The sequence below is a fragment of the Ambystoma mexicanum genome, chromosome 6q, assembly GCF_040938575.1.
Source record: "Ambystoma mexicanum isolate Mex_15411 chromosome 6q, UKY_AmexF1_1, whole genome shotgun sequence".
NCBI classification, from domain to species: domain Eukaryota; kingdom Metazoa; phylum Chordata; class Amphibia; order Caudata; family Ambystomatidae; genus Ambystoma; species Ambystoma mexicanum.
In genome coordinates this window covers 1,385,412,435-1,385,435,532 of record NC_090937.1, presented here as the reverse complement: position 1 = coordinate 1,385,435,532, position 23,098 = coordinate 1,385,412,435, and the positions used below count along the sequence as shown (strand labels likewise).

At 43.1% G+C, this 23,098-nt stretch overlaps 1 protein-coding gene across 1 annotated transcript in view; it reads right to left on the bottom strand.

Moving 5' to 3' along the window:
• CPZ (carboxypeptidase Z) overlaps nucleotides 1-23,098 on the bottom strand; it is a 435,147-nt gene that overhangs the window by 300,117 nt on the left and 111,932 nt on the right. Inside the window, exon 2 of the mRNA XM_069632030.1 lies at nucleotides 13,430-13,459. Coding sequence (XP_069488131.1) covers nucleotides 13,430-13,459 — 30 coding nt within the window. The remainder of the gene's footprint in view (nucleotides 1-13,429; nucleotides 13,460-23,098) is intronic.

The following is a 23,098-nucleotide window of genomic DNA, read 5'->3' as shown; positions in this document are numbered from 1 at the left end:
CCGCGCTTGAAAGAATGCAGCTGACACAGGGGAAGCTATTTCCGCAAAACACACACAATTAAATAACGTTCCAGGCGCAAAGAAGTACGTTTAGCATCTTCCATGATTTGGATCAGATGTTTGACTCTAGCCTTTTGCTGCCAGGAGTTCTATCTCCTAAGTTACACGTGTTCTCTTGAGCTTGCAGTATGCTTGGCCTCGGGCTGCAAAGGCACATGTGTTCTCTTGAGCTTGCAGTGTGCCTTGTCTCGCTCTGCAAAGGCACCTGTGATCTCTTGAGCTTGTAGCACGCTTTGTATCTCACTGCAAAGGGCACACGTGTTCTCTTGAGCTTGCAGTATGCTTTGTCTCGCCCTGCAAAGGCACACGCGTTCTCTTGAGCTTGCAGTATGCTTTGTCTCGCGCTGCAAAGGTACACGCGTTCTCTTGAGCTTGCAGTATGCTTTGTCTCGCACTGCAAAGAGCCCGCATGTTCTCTTGAGCTTGCAGTATGCTTTGTCTCGCACTGCAAAGGCACACGCGTTCTCTTGAGCTTGTAGCACGCTTTGTCTCGCACTGCAAAGGGCACACGTGTTCTCTTGAGCTTGCAGTATGCTTTGTCTCGCCCTGCAAAGGCACACGCGTTCTCTTGAGCTTGCAGTATGCTTTGTCTCGCGCTGCAAAGGTACACGCGTTCTCTTGAGCTTGCAGTATGCTTTGTCTCGCACTGCAAAGGGCCCGCATGTTCTCTTGAGCTTGCAGTATGATTTGTCTTGCGCTGCAAAGGCACACGTGTTCTCTAAAGCTTGCAGTATGCTTTGTCTCACGCTACAAAGGTACACGTGTTCTCTTGAGATTGCAGTAGGCGTTGGCTCGGGCCGCAAAGGCACACATGTGCTATTGCGCTTGCAGTATTATTTGTCTTGGGCTGCAAAGACACACATGTGCTATTGCGCTTGCAGTATGCTTTGTCTTGGGCCGCAAAGGCACACTTGTGCTATTGAGCTTGCAGTATGCTTTGTCTCGGCCCGCAAAGGGCACACGTGTTCTATTGAGCTTGCAGTATGCTTTGTCTCGGCCCGCAAAGGGCACACGTGTTCTATTGAGCTTGCAGTATGCTTTGTCTCGGGCTGCAGCGGTCCGATACATCGATTTGGAAAACCATTATGAACTCCAATAATATCAATATTGTATCATATCACTCTGCTGTAAAACACTTCTTATTTATTTGCTCATTTGTATATTTACTTTTCATTTTGACCTTATGTGTTTCGCATCCTGAATACATTTGTGTGAGCATTTCAGTGAACATGTTCTGAATGCCTTAGCATGTACCTCACAGTATGTTTCGTTAGACGTGCCAACATATAACCAAACCTATTGGAGACTGTCCTTCTCCAACTGTTCTAGAGTAGCCTCTCAATTCATCACAACCTAAGCACAGCTGTGGCATGGCACTATTGGCCACCTCTTGCCATGCCCCATTCATACACTGTGGAATTCAAGTTGGCAAACCAAGCATCAGGAATGCCCTGGCGCTTCAGCAGGTTAAAACTAAGCACCATGTTCAAAGCACTGGCTGGTTCAATGTTTGATTTGGCAGGGACGATTCTTGATGTAATATTGAGCGTTAATTAAAAAAAATAAGCATGGCATTCATTTCCGAACATTGTTATTAAATCAATATATTTGAGTGCTATGTAGTTAGACAACATCTGAGTAACCTCATTATAAATATATAATGCGTCGTCCAGGTGAACGGGCTATCCCATAGACAACGAAGCATAGACGCGCTGGGCAAAATGCTCCGTGAAACTATACCTAACCCTCTTGCCCTATTAGCATCACATACTTTCCCGTACATTATGTATCCATCCTATTAACATGTACCATCTACAGGAAGGGCTCTAGGTAGGCTGGGGCTCTATGTGGCGGAAACCCGTCAGTATCCAAAAAGGGATCCTATCTCATGGATCTGCCAGGGCTTTCCCTACCAACTCCACCTTCTGCCAAGTATTTTCTGGCAGGTTTAAGGCCAGGTAGAGAGGGGTGAAGGTTGCTATTATTCCTATTAGTGTACCTGCCTCTACTTATGTTTTCGTTGTTAGAAGCGTTCTCGTTCGTCCGTTCCATCTTCTATCAGTCTGTGACACTGGGAGAGGTGCAGCTTGACAACTTTCCTTCACGCTTGGAGGTTCTTTGCTCTGAACTCTCCATCGGCTGTTCACTGTTTACTGCCAATTACTGCTCAGTGTACAGAGCTGCGGTCGTGAACCCTACAGAGGGTGGCAAGAGAGCATCTTGAGAGAGTGGAGAAAGCGTAGAGTGCGGGTGTTTGGCGCTCACGGGGGGCGAGGCAGCCTACCGGCTTCGTGAGCACTGCATGGCCTGAGAGTTTGAGGGTTGTGGCCCAGCAGCTCACCAGTGGAGGTAACACTCAATGCCTAGCACTCTGTGTTTAAATGCTTAGTTTTTTGGTGCAGTACATAGTGTTTTTGGACCGGCCACTACCTTCTCCCCTTTACATGGGGTAATATTGAAACTCTGCAGACAACACAACAATTTTGTACAATGGCTAATATAATCTGCGCTTTAAGGTTTTATAAGGCTTGTGGAAAGGTCTGGTTGCCGTTGCAGTGGCCGTTTATACTAAACAATTCTATGCCAAGTGCCACACGTAGCAAGCACATGTTTTCAAAACCTAGCTCTCTCTCTCTGTCTCTGACTTTGAGTCTCCAGGTTCCAGGGACAAGGTCCAGGGACAGTACGCACTGCAAATATAGTGCGACCTCCAGGGGAGGAGGGGACAGGAAGGGGACGTTCTATGGCATTGATTTGATAACGGAGGGTCTGAAGTGCTGAATATTGTGAATTTGACACCGCAAGGAAGACACCCTATGGCAATTACGATGAGGGGCAAAAGTAATTGCTACCATTTGACAAGTGAGGGTGTAACTACGCCTCCTGAAGAGATGACAACCAACTTGGGACCATATGGTAAATTTCCTTGAACTTAAGAACAGGGGAAAATTACAACCTTCTTTCTCCAAGTGCAAAACAAAACGTACAGCCAAGCTATTCAGTCAGGTTGGACTGGGAACTAAAATAGGGCCTGGAGATAATTACTGGGGACCAAAAGTGGCCCTGGAAATAATGTTCAAAGTGGCCCCATATGACACATTTTCAGCAAGCCCAATCTCCTATGAGACAATTTGGAACTGCCACACAAAAGGGCCCAGGGTGCAGAGGCCCACCGGGAAATCTCCAGAGTCCACCCCTGTATTCAGTCGGTTCTCATAATCACTGATTTGTAAATGGTTGGGGCGGTGGCTGACTGTGATACAGTCTATGAATTATCCGACCCGGTTCTTAGTGAAGTAGAACACAGAATGAGTACCACTATATTAACTGACTGTATCAGCCTTGAGAATGAAATTGAAGCAATGAAAAAGTCAATGAAAGGCTAAGTATGTCCCCGGGCCTATTTAACACAAAGGATGTTAATAGTATTACTGACTCCATTAATCAAAACTGTGAACCAGGCTTTGATTCCTCTGTTAGGGTGGTCCGATCCTCCCTTCCTTTCCAAGGAGACGATTCCTCCTTCAAGGGCACCTCCGAATCAAGTATGAGCACGTTAGCAGCTTTGAACATCGTGCTTCAATCCTTCATCCGTCTCTACGACACAGTGGCACATGAAGTTAGGGCAAACTCTGGCATATTAAACGAAATTAGCTCACTACTGACATTAGGTAACCACAATCTAGTCGTAGGAGACGCAATTGTTGATTCTATAGATGGTGGAAGTCAGTGCCCTAATTGTTTGTAAGAGGGCCTCCTAAGCAGCCTCTAAAGATCGGCCGGAAGACCTCCTCATTAAAACTGCTTCAGTCAGAAGAAGGCAAGGGTCAGCTACCATCACCACAAAGAGAAAACAAAAAAAAAAAACATTAAGAGGACTTTCGGGACAAACAGCAAAGCATTGAGGGAAATGTCTACGTAATATCCTGCAAGCTGTCCACAAGAAATCAACAGGAAGTGGTGTAACTAAGGAGCAGGCCCCTACTACTTTTACCATCATAGACTGCCCTGGAGCAAACACAGTTACTGTGAGCATGAGTCAAACAAACCCAAAGCAGTCCTCATAAAATCTGAATGCTGTGAAGCAGAAGAGCAAGGAACACAAGTCAAGGAAAAGGAAGGAAAGCGATGAAAGATGGAGGACCAGCAAGTGATCACTTCATCTGACACCTGTTCCATGAATCCTGTGTCAGGTACCCAGATAACCATGAATTGTGACAGGGATATAAAGCCTGTGGGGCCAAGACTCAGTGTCCACCTGGATAACAGCGTGACTGGCATTTATGTGGACATGATCAACAAAATGGCAGCCACTGGATTTCGGGAAGGAAACAGAACTACATTTGACCCCATACCATCAGCAGGTAGAAACAACGGACCCAACACGGAGAAGAACAGTGAATTACTCGCTAGGAACAGAGTAGAGTTGCTGCAACCAATACTTTTTGAATCAGAATTCGAAGAAGAGCACCATTTCTCCTTAAACAGATCTAGAATACTGGATCTATTATCATCATTTCCTGAATTGAGCTTCATCACATCCTCTGATTTAGGATTTGTGCATCTATTCGACAAATCATGTAGAGGAAAATGTGCAGTTCATTTCTCTTCAAAATTAATTGAGAAACGTGTGTACGACTACCATGAAGATTTTCTGTTAGGTGGGTTTGAAAGCTATCATGCTCACCAATCAGATTGCTTCGTTGAAAACCCCCATAACAACTTGAATGTGACTTGTTACTTCGACAATAAACAACGCAGGAACGTCAAAAGAGACCAGTCCTCATCCAGATAAGATATGATATGATATGGCATTCATAACGTGCCTATACACAAGTGTTTCAAGGTGCTACACTAGCTTGCTAGCGCCCTCCTGATGACCTCAGTCAACAGACAAGGATTTAGAAAATACTAAATTGTATATTCTGAGCTGGAACTCATGTGGCTATAATGTATTTATTCAGGGCAAACCGACCAACATTTTGGCCAACTATGATTTCGTATTGCTCCAAGAGACATGGCTGATTGTTTGCCCACTGATTGATGGGTTTTTGTTAAATAACATACCATCAAAAAAGGTCCATGTGGGAGACCGAAGGGAAGTATACTAACTGACATTAAGATTAGTAAAAATCGTTCTATACGTTGTTGGAAATGATTAGTCACGGAAATCATAGACTTCAGTGGGAAAAATCAGTTAAACATGTTACTGTTAGATATATATATTTTAATTCAGTTTGTTCTGATTTAGAAACACTATTAGATGAAATTGAAAATATACTGATAAAGTTGCAGACGTGCTACACAGACAGTTTAATCATCATAAGAGGAGATTTTAAATGTGACTTTAATATCACTGAGGTTGACCTGGATGCACTTGATGAGAATAAAGGTATTTCTATCCCAGTGTCCTATGGTGCGAAGAAAGGAGTACCTATGGTGGAATATGGTCATCTTTCCTCTCTAGATGGGGATTCCTGCCAACGAATTTTCTATTTGAAGGTCAATTGAAGAAAGTTCCGACATGGTACAATTCTGTAACATCATCCACCATTGACTACCTGTTTATAAAGAATACAGACATGAGGGAGGCTCCCATCTTTGGTATAGTAAGAACCCACCTCAGCAACCACGTCAAGCTATACCTAATCTTAAATGTGGCTTGTAAAATCTAGTAGTGACAGGCAATAATGTAAGCATTTCTCAGCTTGGTCATAGAAATAAAGCCAATAGCAGAATAGCAGACTAAGAAAATGGTCAGAGAATGTATCTAACAATGAAAAAGTCACATGATCCTTCCCCATAGACCTTCCAGCACTATTATCCAGACTGGCAAATGTTACCACTAAACAAATAACAAATTGACCTGCCAGGTGGTCCCTTTCTTTCTGACAATAGGATCTGTTTTGACAAAGAAATCAGGCAAAAGAAAGCAAGCTGCGAAGATCAATTAAAATAATGAATAAAGGCATTCAAAAGGGACGAAATAGCAAACTCGAAAAACAGGCTTATCACACATACCTTAAATTCCATAGAATCCAACAATGTATTACCAAAAATCAGCTTATGTTTACGAAATTGGCCAACAAAGATGCACAACCAATTTGGCAAATCTTGAATAATACCAACGATTCCCAATTGATGATACAGTGTTGCTGTGAGTCAAAGGAAGCCTGGGTAGCACACCTTACCAACACATTTAGAGCACAAATTGATTATTCATATTTGATCAAAGAGATGTGGAGATGGTCATTGGGAAGGAGTGGCAAACAGAATTGTTAGACAATCACACGCTATGGGCGGATTTTCTATTTAAACTTTGTTTACACATTGCTGCCAGTGAATACTGCCCTACCTCCTGGCAAAAAACTCTAGTGGTTAACATCTCTAGAAACATGATAGAATTGACCCGGTGTGCTACCATTCAATTGCTCTGATTGACTCCTCTATCAACATTTTTTGCAAACTTGGTACTAAAGGAATAAACTGTCTGGGCTGAGTCTTCAAAAATATTTAGTTATTTAAAAACAGGCATCAGGAAAAGTGTTGGGACTCTTACTGGTGCTTTTGCACTGTGCGCATGCACTTCAGATATAGGTGGGAACTTTGGTAAATCCCTATATGTGGCAGCGATAGACCTATCAGCCACATTCAGCAACATTAACATCTTAAGGCTATGGCAAAAACTAAGGAAGTGAGGTTTTAACTTGGGTCTCCTGCATAGGATTCAGTTATTATACACAGGGAATTCTATAACAGTCAGGTCAAACACGTTGGGAGATCCGTCTAGAGACACACCAGTAAGGAAAGGAGTTTGGTTGGGGTGCGTCTTAGCCCCACCCTCTTTACCTGTCTGATTTATGAGAGAAAAGCAAACCTTGGAAGAGCTGCACCCTTATGGACAGAACTCAAGGTGAATATTGTAGCTTACACCAATGTCCCTGTCCTGCTGGAGTATACTCTGGCAGAATTTCAATGGTTCCTAGACAGAGTTGATGGCTATCTAGGAAAAAATCCGCTGACAATCAACCCTTCAAAATCGTATACCAGGTTAAAATCCAAATCATATTTTCTGTAGACTGAATAAAATCCATATCACAATGGTGAACTCACTAACCTATCTGGGTTTTACCATATCAGCAAAAGCCCAATTTAAAATCCAAATAGAAACAATGGATGGGAAAACTCGACCTTGTGTCTCTCTAATGAAGATGCAAAAACATAAATTGTGTGCCTTTTCTTTGGCACCGTTAATAGAGTTTTACAGATTAAAGGTAACCGCAATTATCTTGTATGGTTGGAACTGGTTGCATTTAAGAATAGGGCATTCTTGGATTGTTAGGAAGGGTAAATCTGAAAGGCAGTTCTGCGCCTTCCTAATTCATTTCCAATCAGTGTAATCAGATTGGAAATGGGCTTGAGCTCTTGGTAAGCACAATATGTAAAAACGAGTTTATCCCACCTAAACAAACGAATGCACTCTGAAAAAACCTACTTTGGGTTTTTACTTGAATAAACATTTAACAAAGAGGTCAAAAGCTAGTCCCTTTCTTACCTCATTTTTTAAGAGATGCTTAATTTTTCAACAAACGATTGGGCTCAATGTCATGGACTCCGATTATGGGCGGTAAAGAAATGTGTTGGGACAAGAGAATGGATTTTGAACATCTAGTAAATCTAAATTTGTATAAAAAGCAAATGAACGTCTACCTCCCTTCTGATATATCCAGATCCTACTTATCTAAACTTCCATCTTATAAACACAGGCTGGGCCTCATTACGAGGTGGGCGGTAAGGGATTACCAGCACCGGTAAGGGCACCGGTGCCGTAATCCCTTACCGCCCTACTACGAGTTCCCTTTGTGGGTCCTCCCTTAACGCCTAGTTTTTCCAGGCATTAAGGACGGGACCGGCAAAGGGACTCTGGAGCTAATAACGGTACCGCAATTTGCGGTACCGTTATTAGCGCCTTCCCCATTCCCATTGAGCCCTATGAGGGCTCAAATGGGAATGGGGAAGGGCCATGGTGAATGGGGAATTACTGGTTCCGCCAACCTTGGAATGGACCGGTAATTGCTCTATTCACCAGGGCGGAGTCGGAACGAGTTTGGAGGCAGCCATGGTGCCAATAGCGCCATGGCTACCTCCAACCTCGTAATGAGGCCCAGGGAGTGGTATTTGAAATTCCGTCTCAATTGTCTCCCAACCTAAGAGGTTATTAGACACAAAACAGGCTTGCCTCTGGAACTTTGTGAATGCTATGTGGGCCGGGGCCTCTGGAATCCCTTTTCCATTTGGTAATAGTCTATCCAACACTTGTAAAGGAGAGGATTATAAACCCTGGCCCTTTCATTCATTCTTCCTCTCCGATTCTGTCTGTCTCTGGGGCAGATTGATGTTAACGCTTAACCAGTCTCTCATTTTAGCCTTAACTAAACATCTGGTAAAGATTTTTTTTAACGTAATGCAATAATGCAACAAAGAGAAAGTGTATTGTACCGGGTCTGGTGCGACCAAGTCTAAACTAGTCACGTCTGGCCGATCCTGAATGGATTGAATTCAATGATGTTCTGTGATCATATGGATATTGTCAGATTTGTTTACTTGATTTGAAATGGTTTTAGCTAAAGGGGTAGAGTTTAGATAGCAATGACTTGTTTACTTTTCTACTTGTGTACCTGTTTTTGCTCTTAATTTGACTGTTTCTCGCTTTTCTTTTCTTTTATTTGTATGATATATATTTATGATTATGTTTTACTTTAATAACCTGTGTGAAAAGTGTCATTGTAAACTGAAACACACAAATAAATCATATATATATTTTTTTTTTATAATGTTAGGCATCGACCTCTGCAGTCAGCCCTTTCACAGCACAGAAGCAACCATGGGCCAGATTACAGAAACTTTTCACCGGTGCAAGTGCAAAGTTGCACAGTATTAGCACTAGGGCAAAGTTTGCCCAGTTTTTAAATACACTGGGACACATTAGAAAACTAACAAATGTAGAGAGGCTGGTGCAGAAAAATCACATCTCCCATGTGATATCTTAAAACGGCACGGCCACGTCTTGCCCAAGCCCCACCCCTCATGTCTAGTATTTAGGTCCAGCCTTCTTGCTAGTACCCCCTCAATTCCCCACTCAAATCACTGTGTACTGGTCACAAACACAAATATGTTTCTTTGTTCGTACACTTCTTCCTCTGGACTTTCACTTCTGACAGCACACTATGTTTGGAGGATTTATTTGAGCCTGTGGGCGTCATTACACGGACGGCGGTGGACCAAGGTGCTATCAGCACCTTGGTCCATGCCAGTAAAATACCGGCACCGCCTTGGAGGAAAGGGGAATTACCGCCCTATTCCAAGGTTGGTGGGGCGGTAATTCCCCCTTCCCCCATTGCCCTTCCCCATTCCCATTTTTTCCCCATAGGGCATAATGGGAATGGGGAAGGTGCTAATTACGGCACCGCAAATTGCGGTACCGTAATTAGCTCCCTGGTCCCTTTGCGGGTTGGTTTTTAACGCCTGCAAAAAGCAGGCGGTAATGTCTCAAACCCGCAAAGGGACCTCGTAGTAAGGCGGTAAGGTTTAACGGTCACCGGTACCATTAACGGTGACCGTTAACCCTTACCGCCGTCCGTGTAATGAGGCCCTATATGTTTATTATAGAAACGAATATCACACAGATGCATCTACATACTTTTATTTTCTCTACACTACAAAGCATTGTGTCTCCTGCCAGACCTCATCTCCAGCAAAAGACGAAACAACTCAAATCTCCCTAGTCTGCAAGTAATCTAAGAGCAAAATGTTTGATGCTCTTTTCCATAAACAAATTACACATGAGATTTGCATCAAGAGCTAAAGAAAAGAAATGCCAGGAATCCTGACCCTACTACTGAATCCACATGTGGCATACATAACTAAATGAGAAACTTGGAATAACCAATGCAGGTGCTTTGCAAGGGTATTGTCTGGAAGAGTTGATTCAATTACGCTTATACAACAAGGCAGTGTTTCAAAGCAGCACACTTTGGTATATGGTATATGGTATGGTATATTGTATATTGGTAAATGGTAGAAAAGTGATACTCTTTTTTTAAGTATTGTAAAACAATTATCTAGCATGGAAAGAATCATGTATATCAAAGAGTAATCAAAAGCATACACAAAGAACACATTCAACATGAAACTGCCCTTCCAATCTCACAGATCTTGTCATGGTCCTTCTGACAAAACATGTCTAACAAAAGGGCACATTATAGAAAGGTTTTCTCTGAAATGAATCAACAGCTCTCACTTCCTCCACCACAGTCAACTCGAAATACTATTCCATCCTTCCCTTCTGATTCTTAGCCTATGCATGGCTCACACTAAAACCTGCAGGTACTTGCGACTTGTGTTCCCCTTGATACGTAGGTTGTGAAGATGATTTAATTCTAATTCTAATTCTAATTCTAATTCCAGTGTATCATGGATTCCTAGGAGCATTTCCATCCAAAGCCATAACACACTGCACAGGGTTGCATTCTGGGTCACTATACATATCGATAGACATTAAACTTAAATAGATAGTCAGAACATTTAAAGCTAGTTATGGGAATTGACATTGTTAAGGGTGTATTTGTTTAGTATTGTTTCTTTAGCCCAAATCATGCATTGTCCCTTACCTATCCACTGGTATTGCAGTCCTGAGAAGGGTGGACCATCTACATTTCCTAAATTGAAAGGTTTCAAGGATTGCTGTGGATCCCAATTTGTAAAATTCTACATCTGTATGTTCACTTGGATATTTAAATTCATGAATTATGTTGACACATTGATATCAAAGAATAATGATTATTTTACCATCGACAAAATATATTTACATATGGCAGAACATCCAGTTATAGATGTCAGTGCTACGTTTCCAAATAGGAAGAAATAAGAATTTGTTCTGCTATTTAGGAATGTCCCGATTAATTAGCAATACTCTTCAATACATTTGGGAGAAAGGCCATGCCAAGTGTAGGGGTGGGAGGGACCTTGTAGTATAGCTAAAGGAAAGCACCAAACGTACATAAACCTGGAGGAAGGAATACAACAGTACTGAGAATCGTCCAAGCTGATGTGGGAAAGGGTGGTTTGGAAAGTCTGTTAGCAGAAGCAACGCCTCAATGAAGTGATGAGGAAGCCAGTTGAAAGCATAATGTGGAGTTTTGCTTACAAATTCATTCAAGTGTAATGTTTAATCAGATAGGCAGAACACCCAGGTATCCACTAGACTGAGATTCAGTGGCATTGCATGGCATGTATTCCATGAATGTCGGTTTAGAGAACTAGGGAAACAATTATGTAAGGTAGTTAGAGAACAAGGTTTATGGGTAGGTGGATGACTTAAAAGTTTTGCATTACAGCATAGCTGAAAACACAGCATAAAAGGATTGAGGTAATATTACGGGAGAGCAATCGTCTTTTTTTGTTCTCTTGAGGGATCATTTTGGCAGCACAGCACAGTTGTATGTATAAGATTTAATGTAGGGCGCTCAAAAGGAGGAATGTTTTGGACGAGGCCTTGGATGAATGACCACATCAGCCTAGACTATTCCCAGGGAAAGAGTGTGTTGGGAAAGTGAAATAGTGTAGATCTTAGTGGGTTGTGTGTATTCAGTCCTGTGGCTATGCACACGTTGTATGGCTTTGGAAGACTGGGGATTCTAGGCACAGCTCCTCTTTGCTGCATCCGTCTTGTGATCATCCAGAGATAGGGTATTTGGAGGCAACAGCTTTGTAGATTATGATAGCCATCTTTAACATGCATTCTACTTGCATAGAGAGCCAAAGGAGAGTGTCTGAGATTGGTTAATGTGTTCATAGAGGTGACTGCCTGAGATCTGTGTGGCTTTACATGCTATAGATGGTTGAATTAGGCAATTCAGATATCTGGAAGCCCATCAACAAGTAACGAGATTATCATGGCACTCCACATATTACGTTTCCACCTGCAAGTCAGATGACTGTGAAATGCCCATAAGTGTCCAGTGTCTACGTTGTAATAGTTACGTAGTTATGTACAACAGAAGAAAAGGCAATCAAGCGCTGCTTTTGGTGCAGGAATTGCTAGGGGGTATGAACACGAAGGTGTTTCGCACCCCTTCTGTAATTTCTGGATAAACAAATGCCCCATATAGAGCAGAGACTCCCTGCTCCTCTGATACACGTTTGCAATTGGCAATGTGTATGTTTTGCTTATAACGCACCACAGGCACTCGTAATTACCTTAGTGTGTTCTATGCTATCAAGTACTGCTGACACACATACACAAGTTAACAGAGCGCACATAGAACCTGTGATCACCTCAATAGATGAACTGAGATGCAGTGATCACCAAGAGGATCTTATCTGCAGATCATAATGATCTCATGGGTATGGAGCTGGATTTCCCTTTGAAGGTACAGTGGAGACAGTCCATAAAGACATGTGAACGTTAGGCAGAGCATATTGAAGGTCTTCCTATTGTTCCCACTTCAGACATGTTTCAGGCCATGCTAGAATCTGAGGGTTGCAGAAAATGGACACCTCACAGTGCTCCTTCCTCAGTGTGTGGGGTGGGGGAGGGGGGGTTGGTATTTTGCAAGTCCAAAATGGGGTCTCTTCAGATGATACCTCTTATGAGGGTGAAGATATGGGATACAGCTCCGGAGAAGGTGCAGGGCAGCCTCCTGCCCCCCTTAAATTCAAGAATACATGCCCTGGCTCAAAGTCAGGCAACATAATCAACACTGTACAGTTGTGGCCTGCACATTAGGACTCAGTACATGTGAGCAGGTTGGTGCAGGTTTGTGCAGTGAATGCGCCTAGCGCCCTGGGTAAACTTAGAATCCTCATAAAGGGCGGGGCCATCCTGAACCATACGAAATACTTAAGCAATGTATGAGACTACAGTTTTGTGATCAAGCAAACCCCCAACACTAAAGAGCTCACACTCATCAACGAAACGTACTCTGCATCTGTGGCATCTCCATCCAGACAACCCTCTCTTGACAGTGGAATCTTATTGTTCTGAGAACACACCTGGTTTCAAAAACCTGTGGCTTTTAGTATACATCGCAGTCCACAGTGAAAGCGAATAATGACATCCGCGATTGGGAAATGGTAACACACAAGCCAGCTAGAGGTGAAAAAGTAAACATGTACTCTTCTGCTTTGCCAGGCTGCCATGGCTCTTTGGGTGGAACTCTTAGCAGATACCATGACTGCATTGCATCTGAAACCCTGATGCTGATGCACACGATTTAATCTTAACTACTATATCACTTAACTTCCAACCCCTTCCCCCCCCGCACCCACTGCCCCACCCTTGCCCCGCCATGATAAAATATGCTCTTACCTTTTACTTCTGTTTGGATTCGACATTCTCCTGGAAGAAAACGAGAGAAACAGATGTTATTTATTCTCCGAGGGCATATGCAGGAAACACTTTTAGCAAGTTCCACACAGAAGCACAGCAATATTAACCTGGAAAGACTTTTTTAAGGAACGTCTCATAGAAGGCATTTTCCTGATAAAGCATGAATGTGTAAACATGAAAAATGATGTGTAATCCCTGACCTCTGAACCGAAGAAGCACTGCAGACTTTGCATTAAAGCACAGACCATATGGCCAGGAAATGAGGAACTCTGTCTCTGCAAATACAGAAAGACATTCATGGTGCGGTTGCGGGCTTACATTCCAGTTGCCTAGAAAGAAGTGTATGCAGTTCTGATGAATACAAACCGTGAGCACAAAAACGCACTTTAATGCGGCTTACTGTTCACTAGTTGTATGGATGCGCCCGAATAGCACATTTGTGTGCTCCAATTGTAGATGGAGTGTAGATGGCTCTAGCAGTAAAATCAGCGTTCACACTTAAAAATGTCCGATATTTGTTTTTATATTTATTTGAAGAACAATGTCAATTTCGATCAAATATGACTTATAATAACACATTTACAGATAGTGTAGGAAATTCCAGAAGGCGACTGTGCACTAGCGAAATAATGAGAACAATGGTGAGACAGTGTATGAGATTTTGAACAATGTAGGTTATAGATCGGGGACAAAACAAAACACTCATTAGAATTAAGGAACAGGAAATTAAGGAATGAGTTCCTAATTAGAATTAAGGAACTCATTCCGCACTTCCCTTAAATCTCTCCTTCTCCATTCCCCGCCATGAAAACCCTTCCCCTTCTTGCTCCCCCTCCTTCCTTTATCTTTTTTTCCCTTGATCATCTCCCTCCCCTACCCCAGCACCCCACTCTCACCCTTTTCCCCTTCTGTTTCCCTCCTCCTTCTCCTCCTCACCCCTCCCTCTCCCTCTCAGTCCTACTGCACTACTCTCCCTCTTCCCTTCAGTTTAATTGCTCTTCTTACTGTTTTGTTTGACTGATTCATAATTGTAATTAGCTTCTACTGTTATAATGTTATATGTATCAAGTTGTCAAAATGTTCAGTGCTTTGGAGTAAAGCGCTATATAAACAAAATAAAAACAAATACAAATACAAACAGGTGACTTACATTGACAGAATGCTATTTGTGAGGCTAGGCGATGCTAAGCTTTTTTTGAATTTTTTTAAGACAAAATGATATTGGTTATTCTGCCTCAGAAAGTGAGCTCTGCCATTCAGGATCACTTTCATAATGTTACATGCTAAAAAGTATAGTGGAAACATGCCCATCTGCAGGGAGGGTCCTCTGACACGCCAAGTAACTGCCCTGTGGTTTGGAACCATTGTAGGCGCACAGTAAAAACAGCATTCCTGCAAAATGCCAGCTGGAACAGAGTGCACCTCTGATCCAATTTATATTTTTCTTTATTTTTTTTATTGTTATTTGGTTGAAGAAAAGAAATCAACCTTTTAACATGTTTTATAACACAACATACATGATTAAGACATAATACAAAAGCAACACAAAAGCAGCCATCGACCAGCAGCGACCGGAAGCGTAGCGGTGCAAAGTGCAAGAACTGTGCGCAGCCGTCGACTAGCAGCGATCGAAAAGGTAAGAAAGGTGCAGGAAGTGGGAGCAGCCACTGCTGCTCTATATTAAACGCCCCGGCCTTTGCGCGTACTTTCACCTAACCGTCTGACATAATGTATTCTGTCCCTGCCTAACATTAGGCACTCCCTCCTCTAGTGGTCATCTGTACTTTGTATGTGGTTTTCCCTTCTCTGGGTCCCCCTCAATTGCGGTTACTGTTGTACTGTGAACTGTGGGTCCTTTGGCTCTCTCACACTCTCTAGGTCCCATTCATCAGCTGTTACTGTTGTCTATGAACTGTGTCCCTTTAGGCTCTCTTCCACTTCTAGGTCTGCTTTCAACTTTCAACTGTGGTTACTGTTGTACTGTGATCTGTGTGACATTAGGCTCTCTCATACTCTCTAGGTTCCCTTCTACTGTGGCTACTACTGTACTGTACTGTGAACTGTGTCCCCTTAGGCTCTCTCCCACTTCTATGTCCCCTTTCAACTGTGAGCTGTGGTTACTTTTGTACTGTGAGCTGTATGACATTAGGCTCTCTCCCACTCTCTAGGTTCCCTTCTACTGTGGCTACTATTGTACTGTGAAATGTGAACTGTGTCCCATTAGGCTCTCTCCCACTCTGTAGCTCCCCATTCATCAGTGGCGACTGTTGTCTGTGAACTGTGTCCCATTAGGCGCTCTCCCACTCTCTAGGTTCCCTTCTACTGTAGCTACTGTTGTACTGTGACTGTGTCCCATTAGGCTCTCTCCCACTCTCTAGGACCCAACCACGCTGGCGGTGCCATTGCACTGTTGAGTATCATCTGTCTGCTCCTCCTGTATGTTCCCTACTGTGGGACCCCCTCCTCCTCTGCTCATACTGCTTTGTGCGGCACTGGGCTGTGCACCTCTCCTTCTCTCTTTTACTCCCTACTTTCCTCCTCTCACCCTGTATGGTACTTTCCATTTCTCCCACCCATCTTCTCTAACTGCTACTCAATCTCCTGTCCTATCCCTCTCGCTAAGTCTGGTAGGAAGAATTTCAAGAGGGACATACTGGTCTCCAACCCAGGCATCCCTATCACTGATAATTTCATCAGTGCTTCCTCCAGACAGACTCTCACCAACATCCTCTTTGTCATTCCCTCACCAGACCTATGGACCCCTATGTACCCCATATGGTCTTGGCTGTCTCTCCTATCTCTTCATCTCCCTTTAATGGTGACACTCAGTGGGAGGTCCTCTTGGCCTCCTTCTACTCCGTCAAGACCATCACTAATGTCTATCTGAATGGAACCGTTTTGTACAGGGCCCTTAGCCCAATCTCCTCCTTTTCGATAGGCGTCTTCCACATCTTATCAAATTCCTTCTTTCTCCTGCTACTCCCATTAGCACCTCTCAGACTCCTTTGACACCTCCTTCTTCTGCCACCTCTTTGGCACCTTCCTTCTCCTCCTCTCTGGCTTATATGCCACATCCTGCTACCACGTCTGCCCACTCTCAGGCCCTACTACCACTTCCACTGGGTGCACCTCAAACCGGTTCCCCACCTCAGAAGTCTTTCAAATGTGGCAACCTGTATCAGGTTACTACTTTCAACTCTCCCTCTGCTGTCAAACACTCCTCTGACATCTGCCACATCCTGGAACTGGATTTCCTCGCTCTCACTGAGACTTGGTTTATGGCCAGCTCTGTCATGAGTTTTGAAACACTCCTCCCTGATGGCTACAAGATCCTCTTTGAACCTAGAACCAACCGACCTGGAGGTAGAGTAGCTCTGATCTTTCCAAAGTGGGTCCCTGCTTATGTCACTCCAATGCAGGCATACTCCTCCTTTGAATGCCTGTTTCTCAGGCTCTCTATCTCTCCTGGCCTCTATTTGACTGTGGCCACCATCTACAGGCCACCTGGCCAGGTTTCCCTATTCCTCTCAGAGTGGGTTTACCTCTCCTCTTCTCTCCTTTCCTCTACTCTCAACTTCTACTCCTCTGAGACCTCAACATCCATCTGGATGCTTCTAATACCTACACTGGGCTCTTCCGCAACCTCTGCAACACTCTCTCACTTTCCATTCTACCGCCCGGTCTGACACACTCTGCAAATCATTTGTACAGTGTCTTTACACACACACACTTATTTAACATGCAAATACACAAAGAACAATCAACTTACATTTACAACTCCTACTGTTGATTGCCAATTCCCATAGAATGGTGCACTGATGACGTCAGGGCAAGGTTCCATGTAAAATTAATGCAGGCAAAAATGAAAGCGCACACGTTCTATATTAGGAAAGCAGTCTCCTTTTCCTTGTCAGCATTTTGAAATGCTTTCCTTGTGAAAGCGTCTCTTCTTGCTTAATTTCAGTGGGCAGGGTTACATTGCTCACGTTGCTTTACTACATGTAATAAGGAACGGAACGTCAACTCTTTCTGTTGCGTGTTACACGTAGCCAACTTTTCAGCTTTGAGTGGCCCGTGTCTGCGGCGTGCACACTGGTAAGAACTCCACTTACCATTGCAGGCTGTAATCAATCTGCTGGATATACCAGTTCGTATAGCCCACAGATTGACCAATCACAACCATGCAAACACCACCAGGGAGTTCTAATGGAATTTACTACCTGCTCATATACAGACAGAGGATGATTACTTGAGGTTCAGGAAGGTACTTAAAGCCTGGATCTGCAATACTGTTTTTCGACTCGCTTATTGATTTGTATCTACCTTGTACGTGTTAACTATTTTATGGTTGTCGTATGAACTGTGTTTATTATTATATATGTGAAATTGTGCAGTGCTCAGAGTATTTGCCGTGTTTGCGCTTTATGAACATGTTTACTAAATAAACAAATGCAACTTTAAATGGCCAACACTTACTCGGATTGCATCTTATTGCACTCCCTGTCAAAACCCTGTCCCATGGGTCTGCAGCCTTTGGCTCTCCAGATGCTTTGGACTAAAATCCCTATAATCTCTTGTCATCATAGTCAATGAAGGGAGATCACGATGATTGTAGTCTTAAACATCTGCCATGTTTGCAGATTGCAGACTCATGCCCTGTACGTTGGTGTCCACACCTCACTCTGAACATCCAGGAGGGGCACCTCTGTGGATAGTAGCAGAGTGGCACCAAGCGGGAAACCCAGGCTGACAAAACAAAATCTCTAGCTGAGTGCACTCATGTCTGGAGAGACACCGCTGAACATGCAGTCTCCTTGTCAACACATGTCAGGATCCCCTCCTGTCTAAAGAAACCAAATATGCAGCCAAACTTATTCCACAATTACCACATCATCACTAATTAACCCATACTTGAAAATATGAAAGACATAGGTCTTAGTCTCCAGGATCGAGACCGATCTATCAACCGTGATTTAAAATGTAAATAACTAGACTCGTTATGATAGCCTATCATCCTGCATTTGTCAATATTACATATAATTCATTTCGTTCCTAAATAAATGAAGACAATGCAGGCAGGCACATTTTAAAACACCAGCATTTACATAATTTGTTGAAAGAGCATGTGAACTGTGTCCTGTCCTATGCAACACCTGGCATTCAATAAATTCCAATAATGCATGGATCTCGCGTGTGTGTGTGTGTGTGTGTGTGAGAGAGAGAGAGAGAGAAAGAGAGAGACAGAGAGAGAGAGAGAGAGAGAGAGAGAGAGAGAGGTTTCAATTGTTTAAGTACGTGCAGACCACTTGCATGACATTATTGGTCGTATGCTTCCTTTAAATACCCATTATTTTGCTACTATTTAAAACCTCTTTCCATCTTGCATGTTTAGTGGGAAATGCGTGTGTGTGTGTGTGTGTGAGAGAGAGAAATGTGCTGAATATAACGGATGATGTGTCCATGGCTGACTGAACTTTACATCCTTCCAAGGTTGATCAAATGTATACTATTTTAGCTGGCTAAGAATGAAATGTAAGAGGCATGCACTGTGCAAATGGTCATCAAGTGTTTATCGTATCTTGCAACCTTGATGGTCTTTCCTTGATATACGGCCCAGCTCAGCTTCATTTCCATCATTTGCTTTCTATTCGTCTCTATTGGTCATTTGCCACGTAGCACCTTATAACTATGGACGTGACTTGCAGACTCCCTGGTGTTGTACCTTTACAGAACCCATTGCAAATTCCTTTCTCCTTCATCCTTGTTAGCTGGTATTAGTTGGCCCAGGCATGCAACCAAAATACGACAAACACTGTCGCTATTTATAAATGATGTGGCCATTTTGAAAACGTCCTCCCCCGTAAGGCAACACAAAGCGCATTATATAAAAATTAAAACAATAGAAATGACTGCATTTGCACTCGAGAAACTGCACTTTTTGCTTTACTTTAGACATTACCCCACAGTATGCGGGACTGGGCTTAAAAAAAGCCCTTCGATGTTTTTTACTTTTTTTCTTACTCTTTGTTTAACATTCTGTAAAATTAATCTGCATATTTCAGATATCTTAAATACGTGTGTCCCGTATACTAACAGGTTGCCCCCAAAACGCATGTATTTTTATGTAGGTAAGTAGATTTCAGCAGTGGAACTAGGCTCAGGAGGAAAAAGAAACTTAGGGAAGATCAAAGCAGAAGTGGTGCAGAGACTCTGAGGGAGACAAAGTGAAAGAGATAGGCAGTGAAAGGTGCAGAGCGAGACTACTCAGAGGGGGGATGCTGCAGGGGTGAGCCACTTTGACAAGGACAAATATATTGGGGTGATTAGGAGAAAACACTGGGATCGAAGAAGCTGCGAGAAACAGAGTGTGATCACCTGTTTGCACATTTTGTTTGGGTATCAGAGAAGGGGTTCAGATTGTCCACCCTTACTCTGAAATGGGTATTACCATTCTCATCGAATTGGTGTATCCTTCTTGAAAGAAAGAATCACCTGGATAGAATGTGGGAAGATCTATTAAAAGGGTGATAGCCTCTTCCGCAGAAGCACATGCTTTGTCCTTGGCAGAAAGTACAGAAACCTGCAGGACAGCAACCAGGCAAGTCTGTCTACCTTAGGATATTATTATAAGATGGGTGTAGTGGAACAGACAGCCGATGTGTTGATTGTGGTGATGCTAGAAGCAGAGTTGGAAAAATGTGTGATCTTTCATGAAAATGTCAATGATCTTATTTAACTTACAAGTAAAACACATAACTCCAATTCCCTCTTTCTTTTCCGACAAATTATAGATAAGAGATGAGCCTACCTGCTGAATCAAGCACCTTCCTTGCTAAAGCCTTTCCAAACTGTTAAACTAAGCTTTTCCCACACATAGGGCTTGATCCTAAAAGAAACAGCACACCTTCCAGCACCCCGCCTGCTATTGCCATAGCATTCTCTTATTTGATGGTAAGTAGATGTGAAAAGACTGCCCAGGAAGAGAGAGAATATTTACGCGGCATATCAACATGTAATGAAGGCATCATCTCATCGTTCGATATCTTCTTCCTGTCCCTAATGAAATAATTATATACTGTGCACAAAGGGCGTGCTTGCGCATTGATTCATAAACCTAGTGTACATGCCTACCTAGCTGCAAAACTCAGTAGCTCAGGCAGGTCACTCTCCTCCAGGATCCAGGCCAGTCCAGACTGTGCCAATGCTCTTTCATATAAGGAAGGAATTAAAGACCTTGCTCTTCAGTCAACGTCTGGATGCCTTGTGATTCGGGGTCACATCCCACCCCATTTCTCCAGGAACCAGATGATCGCTAGAATTGAGACCCGCTGGCCGGAGCAATCCATGCCACATGATGCAGGGCATTTTGTTGGCACTAGACTGGTGACAATACTAGCAAATCATGTTCTGTGGTTTGTTCATTCCTTCAACTGAACTGAGTTGGGAGGCAGCGTGTTACGTCTGCATCTTCCCTACCAGCTGTTCCTTGCGTAAAGTGTGCATCCATCGCCACATGCACTGATTTTAAAGTGGGAAGAGTGGCTACAATCTGCATGAAATTTGTCTTGGTTTTTAAAACTGTAAATTTGATTTTTGATCCTGTCTATGTTGCACAGACATTGGAGGTGGCATTTACCGCCGTTTTCATGAGGGGGTGTATTATGCCCCAAAAACTGTGTCTGACTGGTTTTCCTAGCAGAACATACCCACCCGCCTTATTGAAAACATGAAAACAGCACACAGAGTACTTAAGTGTACGTGTAACCAGTCTTCATACCCAACACTCTTCATGAAATTCAAAAATTACCCTTGCTTATCTTCTGAGAAAAAGGGTTGTTTGCATGGTACGATCCTCCTATTTACCAGAGTTGGTGCTTCATTCCTGAATGTTGTAATTTCTTCTGAATGCAGTTATGGACCACCCATTTTAGAATAATATGCATACATTTACGGACCACATGATATCAGATCCTGTGGAACTGTCTTATGACTTAACCAATGTTTTGATAGATTAACCCAAATGAAATAAGTATATGCCCTCGCTCTGAGAACCTATTTTCAGTACCAGGTGGTAGTACTGAACAATGTACAATTCAGCAAACTGTTCCCAACTACCTTTGCTGTGATATTCCTGCTTAGAGCATCTATACAGGTCCATGGAGGATGCACTTCCTTTTCTAAGTTCTACTCATCACAGATTTGTATAGGTTGGATGTTGTATGTATGCACACTGAAACCATTCAGAAAGGAACTCAACACCATCCTCTTCAAAGAGCACTTCCTTCCTGCAGTAGATACCCCCAGCACACCGGCCAGCCTACACCCGCCTCACCCGTAATAAATGCTCATGTCTTAACAGTAAAGTGTGCTCGGCTTTGATGTGTGCCCCCTTTCCTGTTTTCCAAACAACCCATGGATATGAAAGCACCCGATGCTTCTCAAAGGCATTTGCACAATCGATAAATACTCAAAATACAATGAATAACGAATAACATAAATGTTCGTTTTGCTGAAGCAATACAATGGTTGTAGGCTATGAAACCTCCCCGCAAGGCTTAACATTGGGCTATTTCTATTACCCCCCCCCCACCCCCGTCCTCTGCTCTGCTTGTTAAATGTTACGAGGGTATGGAGGTCTAGGAACTGGACAATTGTGAATTTAAAGAACATAAACTACGTGATCTCGTTTGCTAGGCGGTAGAGTGTGTTAGATTGTATATAATGTTGTTTAAAATAACACCACAAACATGCAGCATTTTTTAGGTGAGCTGGTTTCGCAGTGTTTAGTTGAGTCGGATTCCTGGACACGCGTCAATAGGCCCATTATCGCACTGTGGCATTTCCGGAATGCCCATTAACTCGGCAGGCAAGCACAGGCACTGGAAATATATACTGCAGTCTTCGGAATGTTGTGTGAAGGAAAACAGTACATCTTTGAAGGAATCCAAGACCAGTACAAGTATACAGTAGGTGGGTAACAAGAATGATGGGGTGTCAATCACTGTTTCCCGTTTCTTTAAAAGACTACAAACTATGCAGCTTGTATGGTGCTACTTTGGCTGGAGCGACAGAAAACTATGCATTTGAAAGGATCACAGAGAATGTCTTTTCGGACACCCAGCACACGAGAGAGCATTTCACAATGCCAGGACCTTACTGTAAAAACAATAAATCACACAATGCCTTGAGAAAGGACAAGGTCCAAAGCACCTGTGCACATTATATGTGACAGACTGGGGACAAGACTGCTGTGATTTGAAATAAAAAAGAGCCATGCTGTTGAAATCAGTGGCTGTGAAACTTCCTTACCAAAACCAAACACTCCTTCTACAAGGCCATCGAACTCCCCCATGTTATACACCAACAAACAGGTGCCAGAAACGCATAATACATCCTTTTCTGGAAACTCGTCCATTAAATCATTTTCCAAACCAACACGAAGGCCATCTTTTGGCTTTCCGCTTCCTACTTCTTTACCATTGGAAACCACTCTCTCAGCTCTTGATACAAGTGTATTAACACTAGCATGACTTTATGAATCCATGGAACACAAGATTGGAGCCAATAACTCTGTTGTACGATCCCTAGTAGCCACAATTGACTGGATTCTGTGGGAAGTAACGTGCCAGTCTGATGCTAAAAATTCGG